Genomic DNA, 17,775 nt, shown 5'->3' on the forward strand with positions numbered 1-17,775 from the left:
TCCGGCAGTCTGTTCACACAGTGGCCAACCAGGTGCCTCTAGGAAGCCCACAAACAAGACGGCTGCAGCAGCATTTATCCTGCCTGTGTTCTACAGTACCCAACATCATAGGCCTGCTCCTCTGATCCTGGAGAGAATAGATATGCATCATGACTAGTATCCATTTTTACTAGTAGCCACAAATACCCCTCTCCTCCATGAACATGTCCACGCCCCCCTTAAAGCCTTCCAAGTTGGCAGCCATCACCACATCCTGGGGAAGGGAGTTCCACAATAACTGTGCATAGCGTGAAGAAATACTTGCTTTTATCTATTTTGAATCTCTCGCCCTCCAGCTTGAGCAGATGACCCCACGTTCTAGTGTTATGAGAGAGGGAGAAAAGCTTCTCCCTGACCCCTCTCTCCAAACCATGCCTAATTTTATAGACCTCTATCATGTCTTCCCTTAACTGCCTTCTCTCCAAGCTAAACAGCCCTTGGGCTTTTCTCACATGTAATTGTCCTATGAGCATATTAAGAAGACGATGAGATGGGGGGAGGGGGGAGGAAGCAGACGCTAGAATTCAAAGGTTTGTTATTTTGGGATAAGTGCTTATGAAGGAAGAATGACACAAAGATGTTGCAATCAAAATCCACACACACACACCCCAGACGCTCACAGACACGCTCCGCTGCCACCACAACACGAAGCTTTCTGCCAGGGAAGGCGTGGGTGTCTTGTGCGGAGTCAGAAACACAGAAGGGAGGAGGGCGCCGGCGGATTGGATCCTCGGGAACCGGGGCGGCTGTATCTGGTGGCAAAGGCAGGAGCAGATGTGTTTTGGAAAAACAAGCTCTCTCTTGTACCAATGAAGCCAGCCGGCTTATGGAGGAAAGAAGAGAGTGCAGACGGAGCGCAGCCCAAGAACGTGACTCGCTCTGAGCAGCCCTGGGGGCCTCCCCCACAGCGCTCAAAACCAACACAGAAAGAAGCCCGTTTTCAAACACAGACATGCAGGGGGGGGGGGGAGGTTGTCACAGTCCATGTTCTGACAATGTTTAATATCGGCAGCCACTAAGTATCATGAGGACCGAAATGCCTACCCCCTTTGTACCCCCATGCAGAGGTTAGCAACGAAAGAGCTGCCAGCAACCGGAGCAGCCCAGACCCATCGGTTTCCCTGCACCGTTCCCCTCTACGGATGATGAAGAAGAGGTTTTTTTATGCCGACTTTCTCTGCCACTTAAGTAGGAATCTAACCGGCTTACAATCACCTTCCCTTCCCCTCCCCACAACAGACACCCTGTGAGGTAGGTGGGGCTGAGAGAGCTCTAAGACAGCTGTGACTAGCCCAAGGTCACCCAGCTGGCTTTATGGGTAGGAGTGGGGAAACAAATCCAGTTCACCCAATTAGCCTCTGCTGCTCATGTGGAGGAGTGGGGAATCAAATCCAGAGTGGGGAATCAAACCCGGTTCTCCAGATCACCACCGCTCCAAACCACTGCTCTTAACCACTACACCACACAGGCTACCACGGCCATCAGGCAGCCACCACTGAGGGTGGCCCATCTGGCCCTGACCAGGGCCCGGGGCCTTTTCCAATCGATTAAAAACAACAACCCTGCCCCAAGTGATTTTAAAAGTGAAACTTTTATGTGCAGTGTCTTGGGAATTATAATTATAAGTCACCATGGAAACAAATGGTAGATAAAAGAGCTAATCAGCTAGGATTGATTCCCCACTCACACATGAACACATGAAGCTGCCTTATACTGAATCAGACCCTCAGTCAATCAAAGTCAGTATTGTCTGCTCAGACCGGCAGCGGTTCTCCAGGGTCTCAGGCAGGGGTCCTTCACATCACCTACTTACCTGGTCCCTTTAACTGGAGATGCTGGGGATTGAACCTGGGACCTTCTGCATGCCAAGCAGATGCTCTATCACCGAGCCATAGCCCCTCCCCACTTTTGCATGAGTGGTGGACTCTAATCTGATGAACTGGCTTCGTTTCCCCACTCTTACACATGAAGCCAGCTGGGTGACCTTGGGCTAGTCACAGTTCTCTCCGAACTCTCTCAGCCCCCCGTACCTCACAAGGTATCTTTTGTGGGGAGGGGAAGGCGATTGTAAGCCGGTTTGATTCTCTTTAAAAAGGTAGAGAAAGTGGCGTGTAAAAACCAACACCTCTTATTTATTTATATCCTACCTGACTACCCAGCTGGGACTCAAAGCTTTTAGAACATCACTCTCCCTTCCCCTGTTTTCTCACAACAACCCTGTAAGGTAGGTCAGGCCAAGAGTGTGTGATGGGCTCAAGATCACCCAGCAAGCTTCCATGGTAGAAGCAGGGGTGCGAATCTTGGTTTTCCGGGATCCTGGTCTGACACTGTCTCTATTATGACATTCTGGCTCTCAATGCGAAATATGGAGAAGGCGAAATGAGGATCAGGCCAAGTATTGACACCAGGCCTAACCAACCCAGAGACTTCATACTGCCTGTCAATCACAAGGGCCACCTCGTGTCCCTCAGTAGTGGGGCCCCACAAAGGGTTACAGGATCATGGTATTGGATTGGGGAGACGAGACTCCTCTTGGATTCCACAATGGCCAAGACTCATGCCTGTGGATGCAAACCTACCTAGCTTTAGACACTTTTGTCGTGGGCTACGCCCCATCAGTGTGTCCTTGTGCACCAACTACAGCCATCAGGCAGCCATCTGCTGGCTAGCCCACCACCACTCAAGGTGGCCTGTCTAGCATCAACCAGAGCGCAGGACCTTTTCCGTTGTGGCTCTGGCTCTGTCGAATGGGCTCCCTGAAGAGGTTAGGAGGGCCCTCTCCTTGGAGGAGGAGGAGAAGGAGAAAAAGAAGAAGAGTTGGTTTTTATATGCCGACTTTCTCTACCAGTTAAGGGAGACTCAAACCGGCTTACAATCACCTTCCCTTCCCCTCCCCACAACAGACACCCTGTGAGGTAGGTGGGGCTGAGAGAGCGCTAAGAGAGCTGTGACTAGCCCAAGGTCACCCAGCAGGCTTCATGGGTAGGAGTGGGGAAACCAACCCGGTTCACCAGGTTAGCCTCCACTGCTCATGTGGAGGAGTGGGGGAATCAAACCCAGTTCTCCAGATCAGAGTCCACCGCTCCAAACCACCGCTCTTACCCACTACACCACGCTTGCCCTCAACCATGCCTTGAACCATGAGGAAAGGCGAAGTGTAAAAGTTTTAATAAATAAATAAATCGTTGCCAGGGAAGGGGAATGCCTAAATCACCACCCCCGAGGGAAGGACTGGTGTGGCGATCAATGATTGTGACCAACAGAAGAGCCCCCCCACCGGTGTCGCCATACCTGTCACGCAGCGTGCTGGGACCCAGGTAGGGGTACTGGCTATCCTTCAGTTTACCCTTGATGAGCTGATCGAGGGTCTCGTGCAGCAACGGCTGGTGCTGGGTGTACACGTTCTCCACTCCCTGTTTGGCGGAGAACAAGATGAAAACTCAGAAGAAAGCCGGTTCCTAGTTTAGTAGACCCCCCTTTTGGATGCACACCTTAATGTGGTGAGGGGGGCTGTGTGTGTCAGGGAAGGGATCTAGACTCTATCAAGAGGACATTGAGTAGGGGTCACTGGGGGTGTGGGGGGGAGGTAGTTGTGAATTTCCTGCATTGCGCAGGGGGTTGGATTAGATGACTCTGGTGGTCCCTTCCAACTCTAATGATTCTAAAAACCTCCAGGGAAGGAGAGCCCACCACCTCCCGAGGAAGCCTGTTCCACTGAGGAACTGCTCTGTTAGAAAATTCTTCCTAATGTCTATCTGGTAACTCTTTTGATTTAATTTCAACCCGTTGGTTCTGGTCCGACCTCCTGGGGCAACAGAAAACAACTCGGCACCCTCCTCTGTATGACAGCCCTACAAGTACTTGAAGATGGTTCTCATATCCCCTCTCAGTCTTCTCCTCTGCAGGCTAAACATACCCAGCTCCTTCAACCTTTCCTCACAGGATTTCGTCTCCAGACCCCTCACCATCTTTGTTGCCCTCCTCTGGACACGCTCCAGCTTCTCTACATCCTTCTTCAATTGCAGGGCCCAAAACTGAACACAACACACTAGGTGAGGTCTAGCATCCTTATCACTTTCTTTAAAAAAAAACCTCAAAACCCAACTTTTTTCTGTTAAGCCTTTTGTTTACCCCTTTGGGCCTTTTCCTCAACCACAGACTATCCTGGTACGTGCATCTGCGTTTGCCCCTATTCATCCCCAGTTCCCTCCAATTGTCTTCCCCTGTTAACATTTATATGGCAAGCGCAGTGGAACGGGGACCTGTCTGTTCTGATAATATTATTCTGTAACGTACCCGGAGACCACTATGTAAATCAGTAATAATACCTTCAGCCCTTTGAGGAACTGTTTGGTGATAGAGACCGCATCCTTGGGACTGAAGAGGTCACTCCCTCGAACTCGCTTCCCTCCATATTCTATAACGGCAGACACCAGCTATTCCGAGAGAGAAGAAAAAGCTGCCTGGTTAAATTCAGAAAATTGCTTAAAAGAGTGGTCATATAATTAACACTCATTAAAACATTGGCTACCCCTCACGATTGTATTCATTTCTACCCCGCTTCTCCCACAAAACTGAATTAAATTAAAACAAACAGCATTACAACTAGAATGGCCAGCAACAAAAACCATAGCTGCTTTTGCAACATAGCTTGAGGGGGTACAAGCCAGGGGACAGCTGTACCAAGACACAGGAAAAGAGAAGGTGTCAGACAAACCTAAATCGGGAACAGAATTTTACCACCATGGCTCCACCTCGGAGAAGGCCCTAACCCTGCTTGCTCCACGCCTCTTTTTGGAAGTGAGCAGCACCCAGAGAAAGGCCCCTTCAGAACTGACAGGCTGGCTTGTGGGGAAAACAAGCAGTTGTTTGGTGGCCAGTGAACACAGGAGTAAGACGTTCACTATAACCCTTCAAAGAAAGCCCCACACAAGGATCTTCACCCAAGCCTTCATTTTGTATACATATATCATGATGTCTAATTCTAAACATGACCTTAGATGCGGATTGTTAAATCCATATGTTAGGACCACATACAAAGGAAGGAGATCTTTCTACAAAATCATAGGAATCACCAGGTTTACAGGGGGGGGGGATCTCTCCAGGATCAGAGGACCAGGCCTATTATATTAGGTGATTTGGAACACAGGCAGGAAAATGCTGCTGCAGTTGTCTTGTTTGTGGGCTTCCTAGAAGTACCTGGTTGGCCTGTGTGAACAGACTGCTGGACCTGATGGGCCTTTGTCTGATCCAGCATGGCCTTTCTTATGTTCTTATGAGCATGCCTATTGTATGAGGTGCTGTGGAAAACAGGCAGGATGGTGCTGCTGCAGTCCTCTTGTTTGGTGGCTTCCTAGAGGCCCCTGGTTGGCCACTGTGTGGACAGACTGCTGGACTTGATGGGGCTGGGTCTGATCCAGCAGGGCCTTTCTTATGTTCTTAAAACAATAAAGGGAAGCAGAAAATTTTAAAAATGCAGAGATCTCAGTGATTTCTTCACGAGATCTTGGCAGCCATTTTGAATTGCCTAAGCAACTCTGGTAATCCAAAATGGCCACCGCAGCTTCACTTTGACACTAGAGGTCAATTAAGGAAAGGAGTGGACTGGCAGGCAAGAAAGAAAGAAAGAAAGAAAGAAAGAAATGGTTTAAAAGTGGGGAAATGCGGACTGGAGGGTGTCAAGAAAGCAGGAAAAACAGAAGAATGGGAAAAGAGGAGGAAAGAAGGGCAGGAGGGAAAGTGGCAGACAGGATGAGACAGGTAGGTTGGAGGAAAGGAACCAGGAAAAGGTGTGAAGCTGTGGGGGTTATGATGGGGAGGGGAAAAGAAGATAGGTTGGGAGGAGGTTCACCCACGATTTCCTCGCAAGTCCCCCATTTGAATGTCCACATATAGATATACAATCTACACACACAGTGGGTTTTTAATAATGAGTTGAGTCTATTCCAAACAGCAGGCATATCCCAGAAGAATGTGGAAGTTTGCTAGCCCGAGGGCACAATAAAATTCAAATTCAAACCCCAGCAATTCTTACAACACTTGCCTCTTTGTTTTCCAGCCCTAACATTTTCTGCTAAACCAAGGATTCTTCGCCCCAGAGGAAAGCCCTGCCACGTACCTTGCGGTGTCTCTCAGAAACTCCTCTGTTCTTCAGATCCGCCACGAGGACGGGAAGGCTGTTGCTGCTGTGTCTTTCGTAGTGAAGGGCGTAGAGCATCACCAACCTGGCCGCGTCAAGTGCACTCACCTTGGGGTTCTGCAAGAGCCGCCGCACATTCTGCAGTGGGAGAAGACAGCTCTCTCAGGGCAGCGAGCAAGGGCCTCCTTTTTTGGCCGACCCGCACCTTGACACAGGGAAATCAATATGTCCCTCATGTACAGCTATGAAGCATGCTCACTTCTGAAACATAAGTTCTACCCACTAGCTTTCTGAGTCTTTCTGAGAACCAGCGTGGTGAGTGGTTAAGAGCAGTGGTTTGGAGCTGTGGACATTAATCTGGAGAGCCGGGTTTGATTCCCCACTTTTCCACATGAGTGGCGGAGGCTAATCTGGTGAACCGGGTTGGTTTCCCCACTCCTACATATAAGGCCAGCTGGGCGACCTTGGATTAGTCACAGCTCTCTTAGAGCACTCTTGGCCCCACCTATCTCACAGGGTGTCTGTTGTGGGGAGGGGAAGGTGATTGTAAGCCAGTTTTATTCTCCCAGTTTTATTCTCTCCAGAAAGTCGGCGTATAAAACAAACTCTTCTTTTTCTTCTTCCTACCATTTCTCTCAGCAGAAAAAAAGACACAGGAAAAGAAGACCCCTAAAGACACAATGCCTCATATCCATGGTCAGTATGCAGTGGAAGTGATATGATTTCTGGTCACAGGAGATCCTTAATATGGATCTAGGAGACGATGGATGGGAATGCAGACAGTATGCCATCCACTAGACCCTGCCTAAGGATGGCACTACGAGGAAACCAGTTGGACCAACAAGAAAGACTTTCTGTAGCAGTAGACAAGCCCCACGAGGAAAGGCTGAGGGAGTTGGGAATGTTCAGTCTGGAGAAGAGGAGGTTGGGGACAGGATTGCTCTCTTGAAGTATTTGAAGGGCTGCCACTTAGAAGAGGGCAGGGAGCTGTTGCTGTCGGAAGCAGAGGATAGGACTCGCAATAATGGGTTTAAATTGTGGGAAGAAAGGTACCGACTGGATATTAGGGGGGACATTTTTTCCAGTAAGTGTTGTTTGACAGTGGAATCATCTACCTAGGGAGGGGTGAGCTCCCACTCACTGGCAGAGGCTGTCTTTAAGCAGAGGCTGGACAAACACTTGTCAGGGATGCTCTAGGCTGATCCTGCATTAAGCAGGGGGTTGGACTAGATGTCCTTTATGGCCCCGTCCAACTCTATGATTCTATGTCTCAACCTTTCTCTGATCTATGTCTCAACATCAGAAGAGCCCTGCTGGATCAGACCAGTGGTCCATCAAGTCCAGCATCCCCTGTGTGATACGGGATGAAATCTCTCCTGGTGAAAGCCACCGATGTTAAAATGCTCAACCCTCATCAGACTGTGCGCAAAACTTAGAACTGTCCTTAAAAATGTGAGCCTGCAAATAATGGCGCGGCTCTCGCGCGAGCTGCTGCCTGGACATATGAGCATTTTTTAAAGGATCTTTGAGAACTGGGGACCTCTCTGGAGCCCGGCCTCTTGGCTCCTCGTCGTTGGGCCTCTACCACCGCTAACTGCACCAGCGTTATCCGGAATTTCTCTGGGATGCCTCTGAGCAACGACATTCCGCCGTCTATCGCTGAGGGCACAGCAGAGCCTCAGCGCCTCTCATTTTCCAAAACTATAGCCGGAAGGGAGGGGGGAGGGGGGTCTGAATGAGGTGGGTTTCCAGTGGTCAGAAGGCCTAGACACAAACCTTCTGTCCCTTTCTACACGACCCCTTCCCAGATTTCAGCTCTCTGCCCCTCTAGCACCCCAGTGACCCCTCACCAGCTTCCTCTCAAAAGGGCGCCATTGTGCACAGTGGACGGCCGCAGTGCACCCCGACTAATGTGGTGTCAGAAACCGGGGTCAACGTCTGAAGTCTATGAACTACGGAGAGAACAGAAGCTCGATTAACACTCTTGTCGTCAGACAGAGGATCCTTGTGGAAAGTTTTCCACAAAGCTCTCCCCCACCAGAAAGCCTTTATTTAAGGCAGTACTTCTCCATTAAACCCCCAAACAGGAAGAGCATGACTCCAGAAGAGAACATTCCCTAAAACGGACACCAGGGGCTTTGAGCCTGTATACAACAAAAGTCCAAAATTCACACATCTTACTTAATTGTAATGGCTCCCTGGACTTGTAGAAAGGCAACCTCCCCCAGTTAAATGCCACACTTAAAAAAAATAATGTGGTCATACACAGGTAAAAGGTGCTTAAATTCCAACCCATAAATTTAAGAAGCTGCTTAAATTCCAACCCATAAATTTAAGAAGCTGGAGCCGTTCCAGAAGCAGCTGTGGAAAATGGAAGTCTAGGGGTGCATTCAGATGAGAGGAGGAGGAGCAAGAAGGAGTAGGAGTAGGAGTTGTTTTTTATATGCCAACTTTCTCGACCACTTAAGAAAGAATCAAACCGGCTTACAATCCCCTTCCCTTCCCCTCCCCACAACAGACACCCTGGGAGGTAGATAGGGCTGAGAGAGCTCTAAGAAAGCTGTGACTAGCCCAAGGTCACCCAGCTGGCTTTGTGTGTAGGAGCGGGCAAACAAATCCAGTTCACCAGATCTAGCCTCCGGCGCTTATGTGCTGGAGTGGGGAATCAAACCTCATTCTCCGGATGAGAGTCCGCTGCTCCAAACCTCCCGTCTTAACCACTACACCACGCTGGCTCTCTGACATGCTGAGCGTGCCGTGAACTCTGCTCCCGGGGCCAGCTACCTGCAGAGCGCTGGAGTGATCGCTCTGGCAAGCCAACTCCTGTTCGACCTCAGACACCTCCAGCAGTTTCCTCTCGCTGACCAGCCTGGAAAGCTCCCCCACCACAGTGACGTGCTTGGAGACTGTGCCGGACATCTTCTTGAACTGTGGGTAGTTCTCCACAAATGCCTGAAACAGAAAAGGGAGAAGGGAGGGTCATTGCTGCAGGTTTCAAGAAAGCAGGGAAGCAGAACAACGTAAGAAGATACGAAAAAGCCCTGCAGGATCAGGCCAGTGAGGGTCCATCCAGTCCAGCATCCCGCCTCTGGAGGTCCAGGAACAGGGCACACAGGCCCAGTCCTTTCCCTGATGTTGCCCCCTGACACTGGGATTCAGAGGTTAACTGCCTCTGAACATGGAGGTTCCCTTTAGTCTCCATGGCATAAGAACATAGGAATAGCCCTGCTTGATCAGACCAGTGAGGGTCCATCCAGTCCAGCATCCCGTCTCACACAGGGGCCAACCAGTTCCTCTGGAGGGCCAACAACAGGGCACAGGGCTCTGGGAGTCAGAGGTTGACTGCCTCTGAATGTGGAGGTTCCCTTTAGTCACCATGGTTCGCAGCCACCGATAGGCCTCTCTCCTCCACAAATCTGTCTAATCCCTGCCAGATAGGATTGCCATCCTCTGGGGGGCCTGGAGATATCCCAGAATTACAACTGATCTCCAGTCTACAGAGATCAGTTCCCCTGGAGAAAATAGCTACTTTGGAGGGTGGGGCTCTATGGTATTATAGACTGCTGAGGTCCCTCCCCTCCCCAAACCCCACCCTTTAAATCTCCAGGAGTTTTCCCCATCTGGAGTTAGCAGCAGTAGGGCCGGCTCTGGCCCCTGAACAAAAGTATTTCCAGCCCTTGGGTCTCCAAACTACCTTCATGTCTGCTATAGATTCCAGCTTCTGCTGCTCCTTCGGCTTCCTCCGCTGGAAGTCCTCCATGAGGTTCTTGATATTGCTGCCAATTTCTGCAAAGTTCAGGTACATGTTCTGCGAACAGGAAAGGGGACTGTTTGAAGAGGGCAGCCGGTCTCGTCAACTTTAGTGCTCGACAAGGCAGGAAACACTTGGCGAGACGCCACAAAGGCCCTTCTGTGAACAGGATGGATTGAAGCGAGTCCAAGGGCGCTCAGACACCCCAGAGTAAGAAGACAGAAAACAGTGGGGACCTGGAAATGGTTTTAAGGTCCAGCAAAAGCCGGGGGCCCAACCTTCTTCTGTTGCTCCAGAAGGCCGGACCAGAACCAACGGGTTGAAATTAAATCAAAACAGTTTCCGTCTAGACATTAGGAAGAATTTTCTAACAGTCAGAGCGGTGCCTCAGTGGAACAGGCTTCCTCGGGAGGTGGTGAGCTCTCCTTCCCTGGAGGTTTTTAAGCAGAGGCTAGGTGGCCATCTGTCAGCAATGCTGAATCTATGACCTCAGGCAGTTCATGAGAGGGAGGGCACCTTGGCCATCTTCTGGGCATGGAGTAGGGGGTCACTGGGGGTGTGGGGGGGGAGGTAGTTGTGAATTTCCTGCATTGTGCAGGGGGTTGGACTAGATGACCCTGGTGGTCCCTTCCAACTCTATGATTCTATGATTATTTCTGAGCTTGGAGGCACCTTTGGAATTCTGACGCAGTGTGGTAGGCACAGCCACAAAATGGTGGCTGCAGGAGGTGGAGCCAGCCACAAAATGGCCGCCACAGCTAGCTTTCAGTCACACGGTGATGATCCTTGGGTTGTGATGGTAGCTGCTGCCAAGGCAACATTTTAAAAAAATTGCTCAACCAATCAAATCTCCAATGGCCTTTTTGGACAAAAGTCCCTCTTGGCACAGCACACGTTCTAAAAACACTTAGTGGGTGCCAGGAATGGCGCCCACGGGAACCATGTTGGGGAATCCCGAGCTAGGCCATGTTCTTCGGAATGTCACATCCAACACCCAGGACAGGAATCCCACCCACCCACAGGAGGAGAACCAGATAATCTACTCAAATAAAGCATAAATGGCCACAAACCAACTTATATATAAACAGTATACTATATATTTCTTATTAACATATGCTCATTGAAGTGCCATACCAAACATATACATAAATATTACAACCAGAAATAATCAACAGGTAAATAGTGTCCATATGATGACTAGACAACAAAAAGCCAAATTCCAGTATAAGAAGGTTTTTCTTGACGTTCCCACGTGATCATCCACTCTTCAGGAAGCCAATAAATGCATAATCCAATAAATTTTATGAGAATGGGATAATCCCAAAAAATCTTATGAGAACGGGAACGGTATTTCCAGAATCACACCATTTCATATGAGATATCCTTCATCAGCCCAATAAACACTTATAATCACTCATGAACTGGAGACCATCCTACTATAGGTTTTCAAAACACAGCTACCAGCATGTACAGCAAGATGTCACATTCCAGATAATAGCACTGAAAAAGGAATGTACATTCACGTCTTATTCAGGAAACACGAGATCCCAACAGCTGAAGTGAAGTCTGGAAGCAAACGTATTTTTTGGGGGGGGTGGAATTATGATTCACACACCAGTGAGACATTCCCCTTCAGCAGATACTGGCGGAAGTGGGTCTTGTGCGCCATGCTGAGTCTAGCAAGGGCAACTTCCTGCCTGAAATCCAGGCCACGGCATTGATTTAGGTTCCAAAAGCCGCAAAATCTGAACCCAAACACTTGACCACACAATGGCCGATGTACTCACGTTGGCGTAAAACTCGTCATTTTCGGCAGACAAAACCACTTCCCGAAGATCCTTGCTTATGCCTGGGACACGCGAGAGATCAATCCGATTGTTGTTAATCCCTAGCAGTTCATGCACCATGGCCTGGTATGTCCACTGCAAGGAGGAAGGAAGAAAGGCAGTCATTTCTACTCTCAGCTAGATTCAAGTCCAGAAGCCCCTGAGAGACCAACAAGATTTTCAGGGCATGAGCTTTCAAGAGTTAAAACTCCCTTCATCAGATGCTCTCGAAAGCTCATATCTCAAAAATCTGGTTGGCCTCAAATCTAGCAGTTCTGCTGCAGATCAACACAGCCACCCTCTGAAACATTTCCACTCTCAGTTTTACTTGCTCCATCTGATAAAGTAGAACAGCCTTTGGAACAGTGTATGACACCCAGGCCATTAATGATTGGTAATTAGCAGCACGTTCCAGGATGAAGTGCCCCACATTTTTTTTTTTTAGTTTTTCACGCTGAACCATCATTCAGGAAGAGACTACGAAGCCGGCACATACCTGCTTCGCATTTCTTAAAAGCCCCCGCCTCGAAGAATCCCCTCAAGGAAGCATGCAAAATCACAGCCACACATTAGCTATGCAAATGGCGGTTGCTAATGGAAGGAATGAAGGAGTAGGCGATTGGGGGGGGTGGAATTTCTCCTTTTGCAATGGGACTGTGAATAGGCATTTTAAAGGTCGCATTTAAAGAAAGAGCTTTGAGCGAGCATCAAAACTGACCCTGCATAAATGGCCCCAGAGAACCACACACTTAGTATTATATGCCCAAGAGAGGGCTGCTGGATTTCTCCCTTGCTAACTGAAGTCAGCTTCCAAGCCACAAAATTTCAAAAGCACCCTGAGAAACCCTTTGGGAACCTGCTGTTCAATGAGAAAGAAAAAGAAAATCCAACCAGGTATAACCAAACCTTTGACCCAGCCTTCAACATATACCTATTCTCTCTAGTATCAGAGTAGTAGCATACCTATTCTCGCTAGTATCAGAGGAGCATGTCTATTATTTTGGGTGCGGTGGAACACAGGCAGGACGGTGCTGCTGCAGTCGTCTTGTTTGTGGCTTCCTGGAGGCACCTGGTTGGCCACTGTGTGAACAGACTGCTGGACTTGATGGGCCTTGGTCTGATCCAGCAGGGCCTTTCTTATGTTCTAACAGCCCTGGATCCTGGCTGCTCTCTTGAGTGAGAGACCTGATTGGTACGTGCTGAATGAGGTGGGAATATGGTAGTAGAGCAGACTGCAGGTAGAGCAGCACATTTGGGAATGTTCCTCCATGTTCTGGACAGACAAAAAGAAATACTTCTTGACGCAGTAAATGATTAAAATGGGGAATTTGCCGCCAGTCTGTAGCGATGGCTGATGCACAGACAGCTTTAAAAGCGGATTAGACAGGCTCATGGAGGAGAGGGCTACCGGTGGCTACTAGCCATGATGACTGAAGGGAACCTCCACGTTCAGAAGTAGTCAGCCTCTCAATCCTAGTACCAGGAGGCAACATCAGGGGAAGAGCCTGCCCTCTGTGCCCTGTTGCTGGACCTCCAGAGGAGCTGGTCGGCCAGTGTGTGAGACGGGGTGCTGGACTAGATGGACCCTCTCTGGTCTGATCCAGCTGGGCTCTTCTGAGGTTCTTATGCCACTGGGACTAAAGGGAACCTCCACATACAGAGGCAGTCAACCTCTGAATCCCAGTGCCAGAAGGCAGCATCAGGGAAAGGCCTCGGCCTCTGTGCCCTGATGATGGACCCCCAGAGGAACTGACTGGCCACTGAGTGAGGCAGGATGCTGGACTTAGATGGACCTTCATTGGTCTGATCCAGCAGGGCTCTTCTGACATTCTTGTGAAGGCCTCGGCCTCTATACCCTGATGATAGACCTCCAGAGGGACTGGCTGGCCCCTGTGTGAGACAGGATGCTGGACTGGATGGACCACTGGTAGAATCCAGCAGGGCTCTTCAGTTATTCTTATGCCATGGGGACTAAAGGGAACCTCCACGTTTAGAGGCAGTCAACTTCTGAATCCCAGTGCCAGGAGGCAACATCAGGGGAAGGCCTCGGCCTCTATGCCGTGTTGTTGGACCTCCCAAGGAACTGGTTGGCCACTGTGTGAGACGGGATGCTGGACTGGATGGACCCTCACTGGTCTGATCGAGCTGGGCTCTTCTGATATTCCTATGCCAGGGTGAATAAAGGGAACCTCCATGATCAGAGGCAGTCAACCTCTGAATCCCAGTGCCAGGAGGCAGCATCAGGGAAAGGCTTCGGCCTCTGTGCCTTGTTGCTGGACCTACGGTAGAACTGGTTGGCCACTGTGTGAGTCAGGATGCTGGAATGGGTGAACCACTTGATAGCATACGGGCCTGCCCAAACCTCCCAGACAGGACCTGGCAACCCGCTATGCAGGCACTTGACTACTGTGCTGGCCGCGCGCCCGCCCCAAACGCTACGGGACCGTCGCTGTGCGCTCCATTGTAATGGACTCGGCCGCTCCTGCGAGTGCTGTGCAGATAGCAGCTAGGAAGCAGATGCAGGGGCAGCCTCCGGTGAACCTGAGAGAAGCCATGTTCCTGTACAGACTCTGTTCCAGCCGCAGCCATGTCATGAGAAGCAGAATGTCACGTAGTCAGTGCCAAACACACACCCCTTACAACATCCACCGTTTAATGGGCAGTCAACAGCAATCCAGATATCAAGATGAGTCGTTCATCCAGCTCAGCAGCAGCGATCTCAGGACGTTTGCACAGATCGAACTCATTGTTCCAGTATGTTAATCTCGTCAGCAGAGAATTTCCAGTTCCTCGGGGTTGCAAAAGCCATCGGAATCAGAATAGATTTCCAAATTCTCACTACCCCACCCCGGTAGCCACAGCTTAGTCCTTTGTCACCTTTTTGTCACCTGGGAACCTAGGAGGGGCGAAACCCCTCTCTCTGCCCCCAGAAAAACAGTATATCTGGGGTGCCCCCAACCCATTATCAGTCTCTTCTCATCTTAGGTCTTTCCTGGCACCTTTGCCGTTACTCTGTTGGTTTGGTCTTGCGCAGCCTAACCACGCTCCCTCCCGCCTTGCTGGTCAAGTCTACGGGACCCCCTGCCCCCATCTTGGCTTTTACTTTTCAATCTGTCTTAGTCTACGTGAATTTGGACAACACCTCATCTGTGTGTGTGTGTTAAGTGCCGTCAAGTCGCTTCCGACTCATGGCGACTCTATGAATGAAAGTCCTCCAAAATGTCCTATCTTTGACAGCCTTGCTCAGATCTTGCAAATTGAAGGCTGTGGCTTCCTTTATTGAGTCAATCCATCTCTTGTTGGGTCTTCCTCTTTTCCTGCTGCCCTCAACTTTTCCTATCATGACGGTCTTTTCCAGTGATTCTTGTCGTCTCATGACGTGACCAAAATACGACAGCCTCAGTTTAGTCATTTTAGCTTCTAGGGTCAGTTCAGGCTTGATTTGATCTATAACCCACTGATTGGTTTTTTTGGCAGTCCACAGAATCCGTAACACTCTCCTCCAACACCACATTTCAAAGGAATCTATTTTCTTCCTATCAGCTTTCTTCACTGTCCAGCTTTCACACCCATACATAGTAATAGGGAATATGATGGTGGCCAGAGTCACATCCTTACACTTCAAAATCTTTTCTAGCTCCTTCATGGCTGCCCTTCCCAGTCTCAATCTCCTTCTAATTTCTTGGCTGCAGTCTCCCTTTTGGTTGATGGCGGAGCCAAGGAATAGAAAGTATTGAACAATTTCAATTTCCTCATTGTCAACCTTAAAGTTGTGTAATTCTCCTGTAGTCATTACTTTTGTTTTCTTGATGTTCAGCTGTAGTCCTGCGTTGGCACTTTCTCTTTTAACTTTCAGCAGTAGTCGTTTCAAATCTTCACTATTTTCTGCCAATAATGTAGTGTCATCAGCATATCTCAAATTATTAATGTTCCTCCCTCCAATTTTCACTCCACCTTCATCTAAATCTAATCCAGCTTTCCTAATTATATGTTATGCATATAGATTGAAGAGATAGGGAGATAAAATACATCCTTGTCTGACACCTTTGCCAATTGGAAACCATTCCGTTTCTCCATATTCTGTTCTAACTGTGGCCTCTTGTCCAGAGTACAGGTTGCGCATCAAAACGATCAGATGTAGTGGCACACCCATTTCCTTTAAAACCAGCCATAGCTTTTCATGATCCACACAGTCAAAAGCTTTGCTGTAATCTATGAAACACAAGCTGATTTTCTTCTGAAATTCTCTCGTATGCTCCAGTAACCAGCGTATATTTGCAATATGATCTCTAGTGCCTCTTCCTTTTCTGAAACCCGCTTGAACATCAGGCATTTCTCGTTCCATATATGGTAACAGCCTTTGCTGTAAGATTTTGAGCATCACTTTACTTGCATGAGAAATTAATGCAATGGTCCGATAGTTGTTGCAATCTTTGATGTCTCCTTTCTTGGGAATTGGAATGTAAATGAATTGTTTCCAGTCTGTGGGCCATTGTTTTGTTTTCCATATCTGTTGGCATATTCTTGTCAAGATTTTGATGGACTCCGTTTCTGTGGCTTGGAATAGCTCTATTGATATCCCATCTGCTCCTGGTGATTTTTTTCTCCCGATTGCTCTCAATGCAGCTTTCACTTCACTTTCTAAAACTGTAGGTTCTTCTTCATCTAGATACAGTAAATATACCCCACCAACGACCTCCTGCCACGTTGGCATCTGTGCTTGTACTCCTCTCTTGATATTCCTAGATTCTCTGTATGTTTGTGTGCATCACTGAATTGAATGAAAAGGACATAAACACTATTTAATTTGGAATCCATTGTCTGTCTTTATTCAAGGTCTCATTAAACGGATTCTGGTATAGCTGAGTGCGACCCCACTTTATAAATACATAGTTACTGATTGCTCAGCTAATTTCCCCATATTAAGGAGCAATTCGGCTAACACACTGGTCGGATCCAGCAGGGCTCTTCTCATGCCCTGGGTACTAAAAGGAACCTCCACATTCAGAGGCAGCCAGCCACTGAAATCCAGTGCCAGGAGGCAACACCAAGGGAAGGCCTCAGCTTCAGTGCCCTAGTTTTGGAGCTCCAGAGGAACTGGTTGGCCCGTGTGAGACGGGATGCTGGACTAGACGGACCCTCACTGGTCTGATCCAGCCTGGGGTCTTCTTATTTTCTTATCCGGGGAAGGGTTTGCCCTCTCTGCCCTGTTGCTGGACCTGCTGGGGAACCGGTTGGCCCCTGTGTGAGACGGGATGCTGGACTAGAAGGATCCTCACTGGTCTGATCCAGCAGGGCTCTTCTGATGTTCTTATGTTAAAGTTTTCTGCAAGTGTAAAACCAGCAGAGTAAGCAAAGAGAAAAGGGTGGACATTTTCTCCCTGCTGTGCTAGTTTCCGTTTGCATGGAGTTATTTACGTGAAGGAACATTCATTGGGAGAATCCACGGCTTGCAGTCTGAAGGGGTGCCTTCCAATCGGTCACCTCGACAGTCTCTCACTTCATTCCCCAGCATGCACAAGCCTGGGTTAAGTCTCCGGCTTAAACAGCAAACACACAACCAGGCTTTATGTATCTATCTATTTAAGTATGTTTATTTTTGACAGATTTATCCTTTGTAATCTTTTGCTATTAATAAGCATTGTAATTTTAATGATATTCAGTATTTGTTCAGTTTGATATTAACTAGCTATCTAACTCTGTAACCTTTGCCATTTGTAAGCATTTTAATGACAATTGTGTTCTGTACTTGTTTTACCCTAATACAATTTAGCTAGGTAAATTCGCTCTATTTGATGGTCTATGACTGCAAATAAATTAATTGATTGAAATGAATTGAACCAGGCTTATAAAAATGTGAGCTTCATCAGGGAGTGAAGCATGGACAACCGGGGCTGTTTGACTGAATCTGAATTGCTCCTTTAAAAATATAAAACTAGGACAAAACATCACCAGAGGGCCTCCAGAACATACAGTACTAATCATCAATAATGTGAAAAGAAAACCAACACCATGAAGTC

General features: G+C 48.6%; 1 protein-coding gene across 1 annotated transcript in view; it reads right to left on the minus strand.

Annotated features, from left to right (window-relative positions):
* Positions 1-17,775, minus strand: part of VPS45 (vacuolar protein sorting 45 homolog) — a 62,599-nt gene that overhangs the window by 28,320 nt on the left and 16,504 nt on the right. The window contains exons 8-13 of the mRNA XM_056852893.1: positions 11,717-11,851; positions 9,873-9,986; positions 8,963-9,130; positions 6,158-6,316; positions 4,368-4,475; positions 3,331-3,452 (exon numbers count right to left, since the gene is read on the minus strand). Of these exons, the coding sequence (XP_056708871.1) occupies positions 3,331-3,452; positions 4,368-4,475; positions 6,158-6,316; positions 8,963-9,130; positions 9,873-9,986; positions 11,717-11,851 (806 nt within the window). The remainder of the gene's footprint in view (positions 1-3,330; positions 3,453-4,367; positions 4,476-6,157; positions 6,317-8,962; positions 9,131-9,872; positions 9,987-11,716; positions 11,852-17,775) is intronic.

The sequence above is a fragment of the Euleptes europaea genome, chromosome 7 (genome assembly GCF_029931775.1).
Source record: "Euleptes europaea isolate rEulEur1 chromosome 7, rEulEur1.hap1, whole genome shotgun sequence".
Lineage (NCBI taxonomy): Eukaryota > Metazoa > Chordata > Lepidosauria > Squamata > Sphaerodactylidae > Euleptes > Euleptes europaea.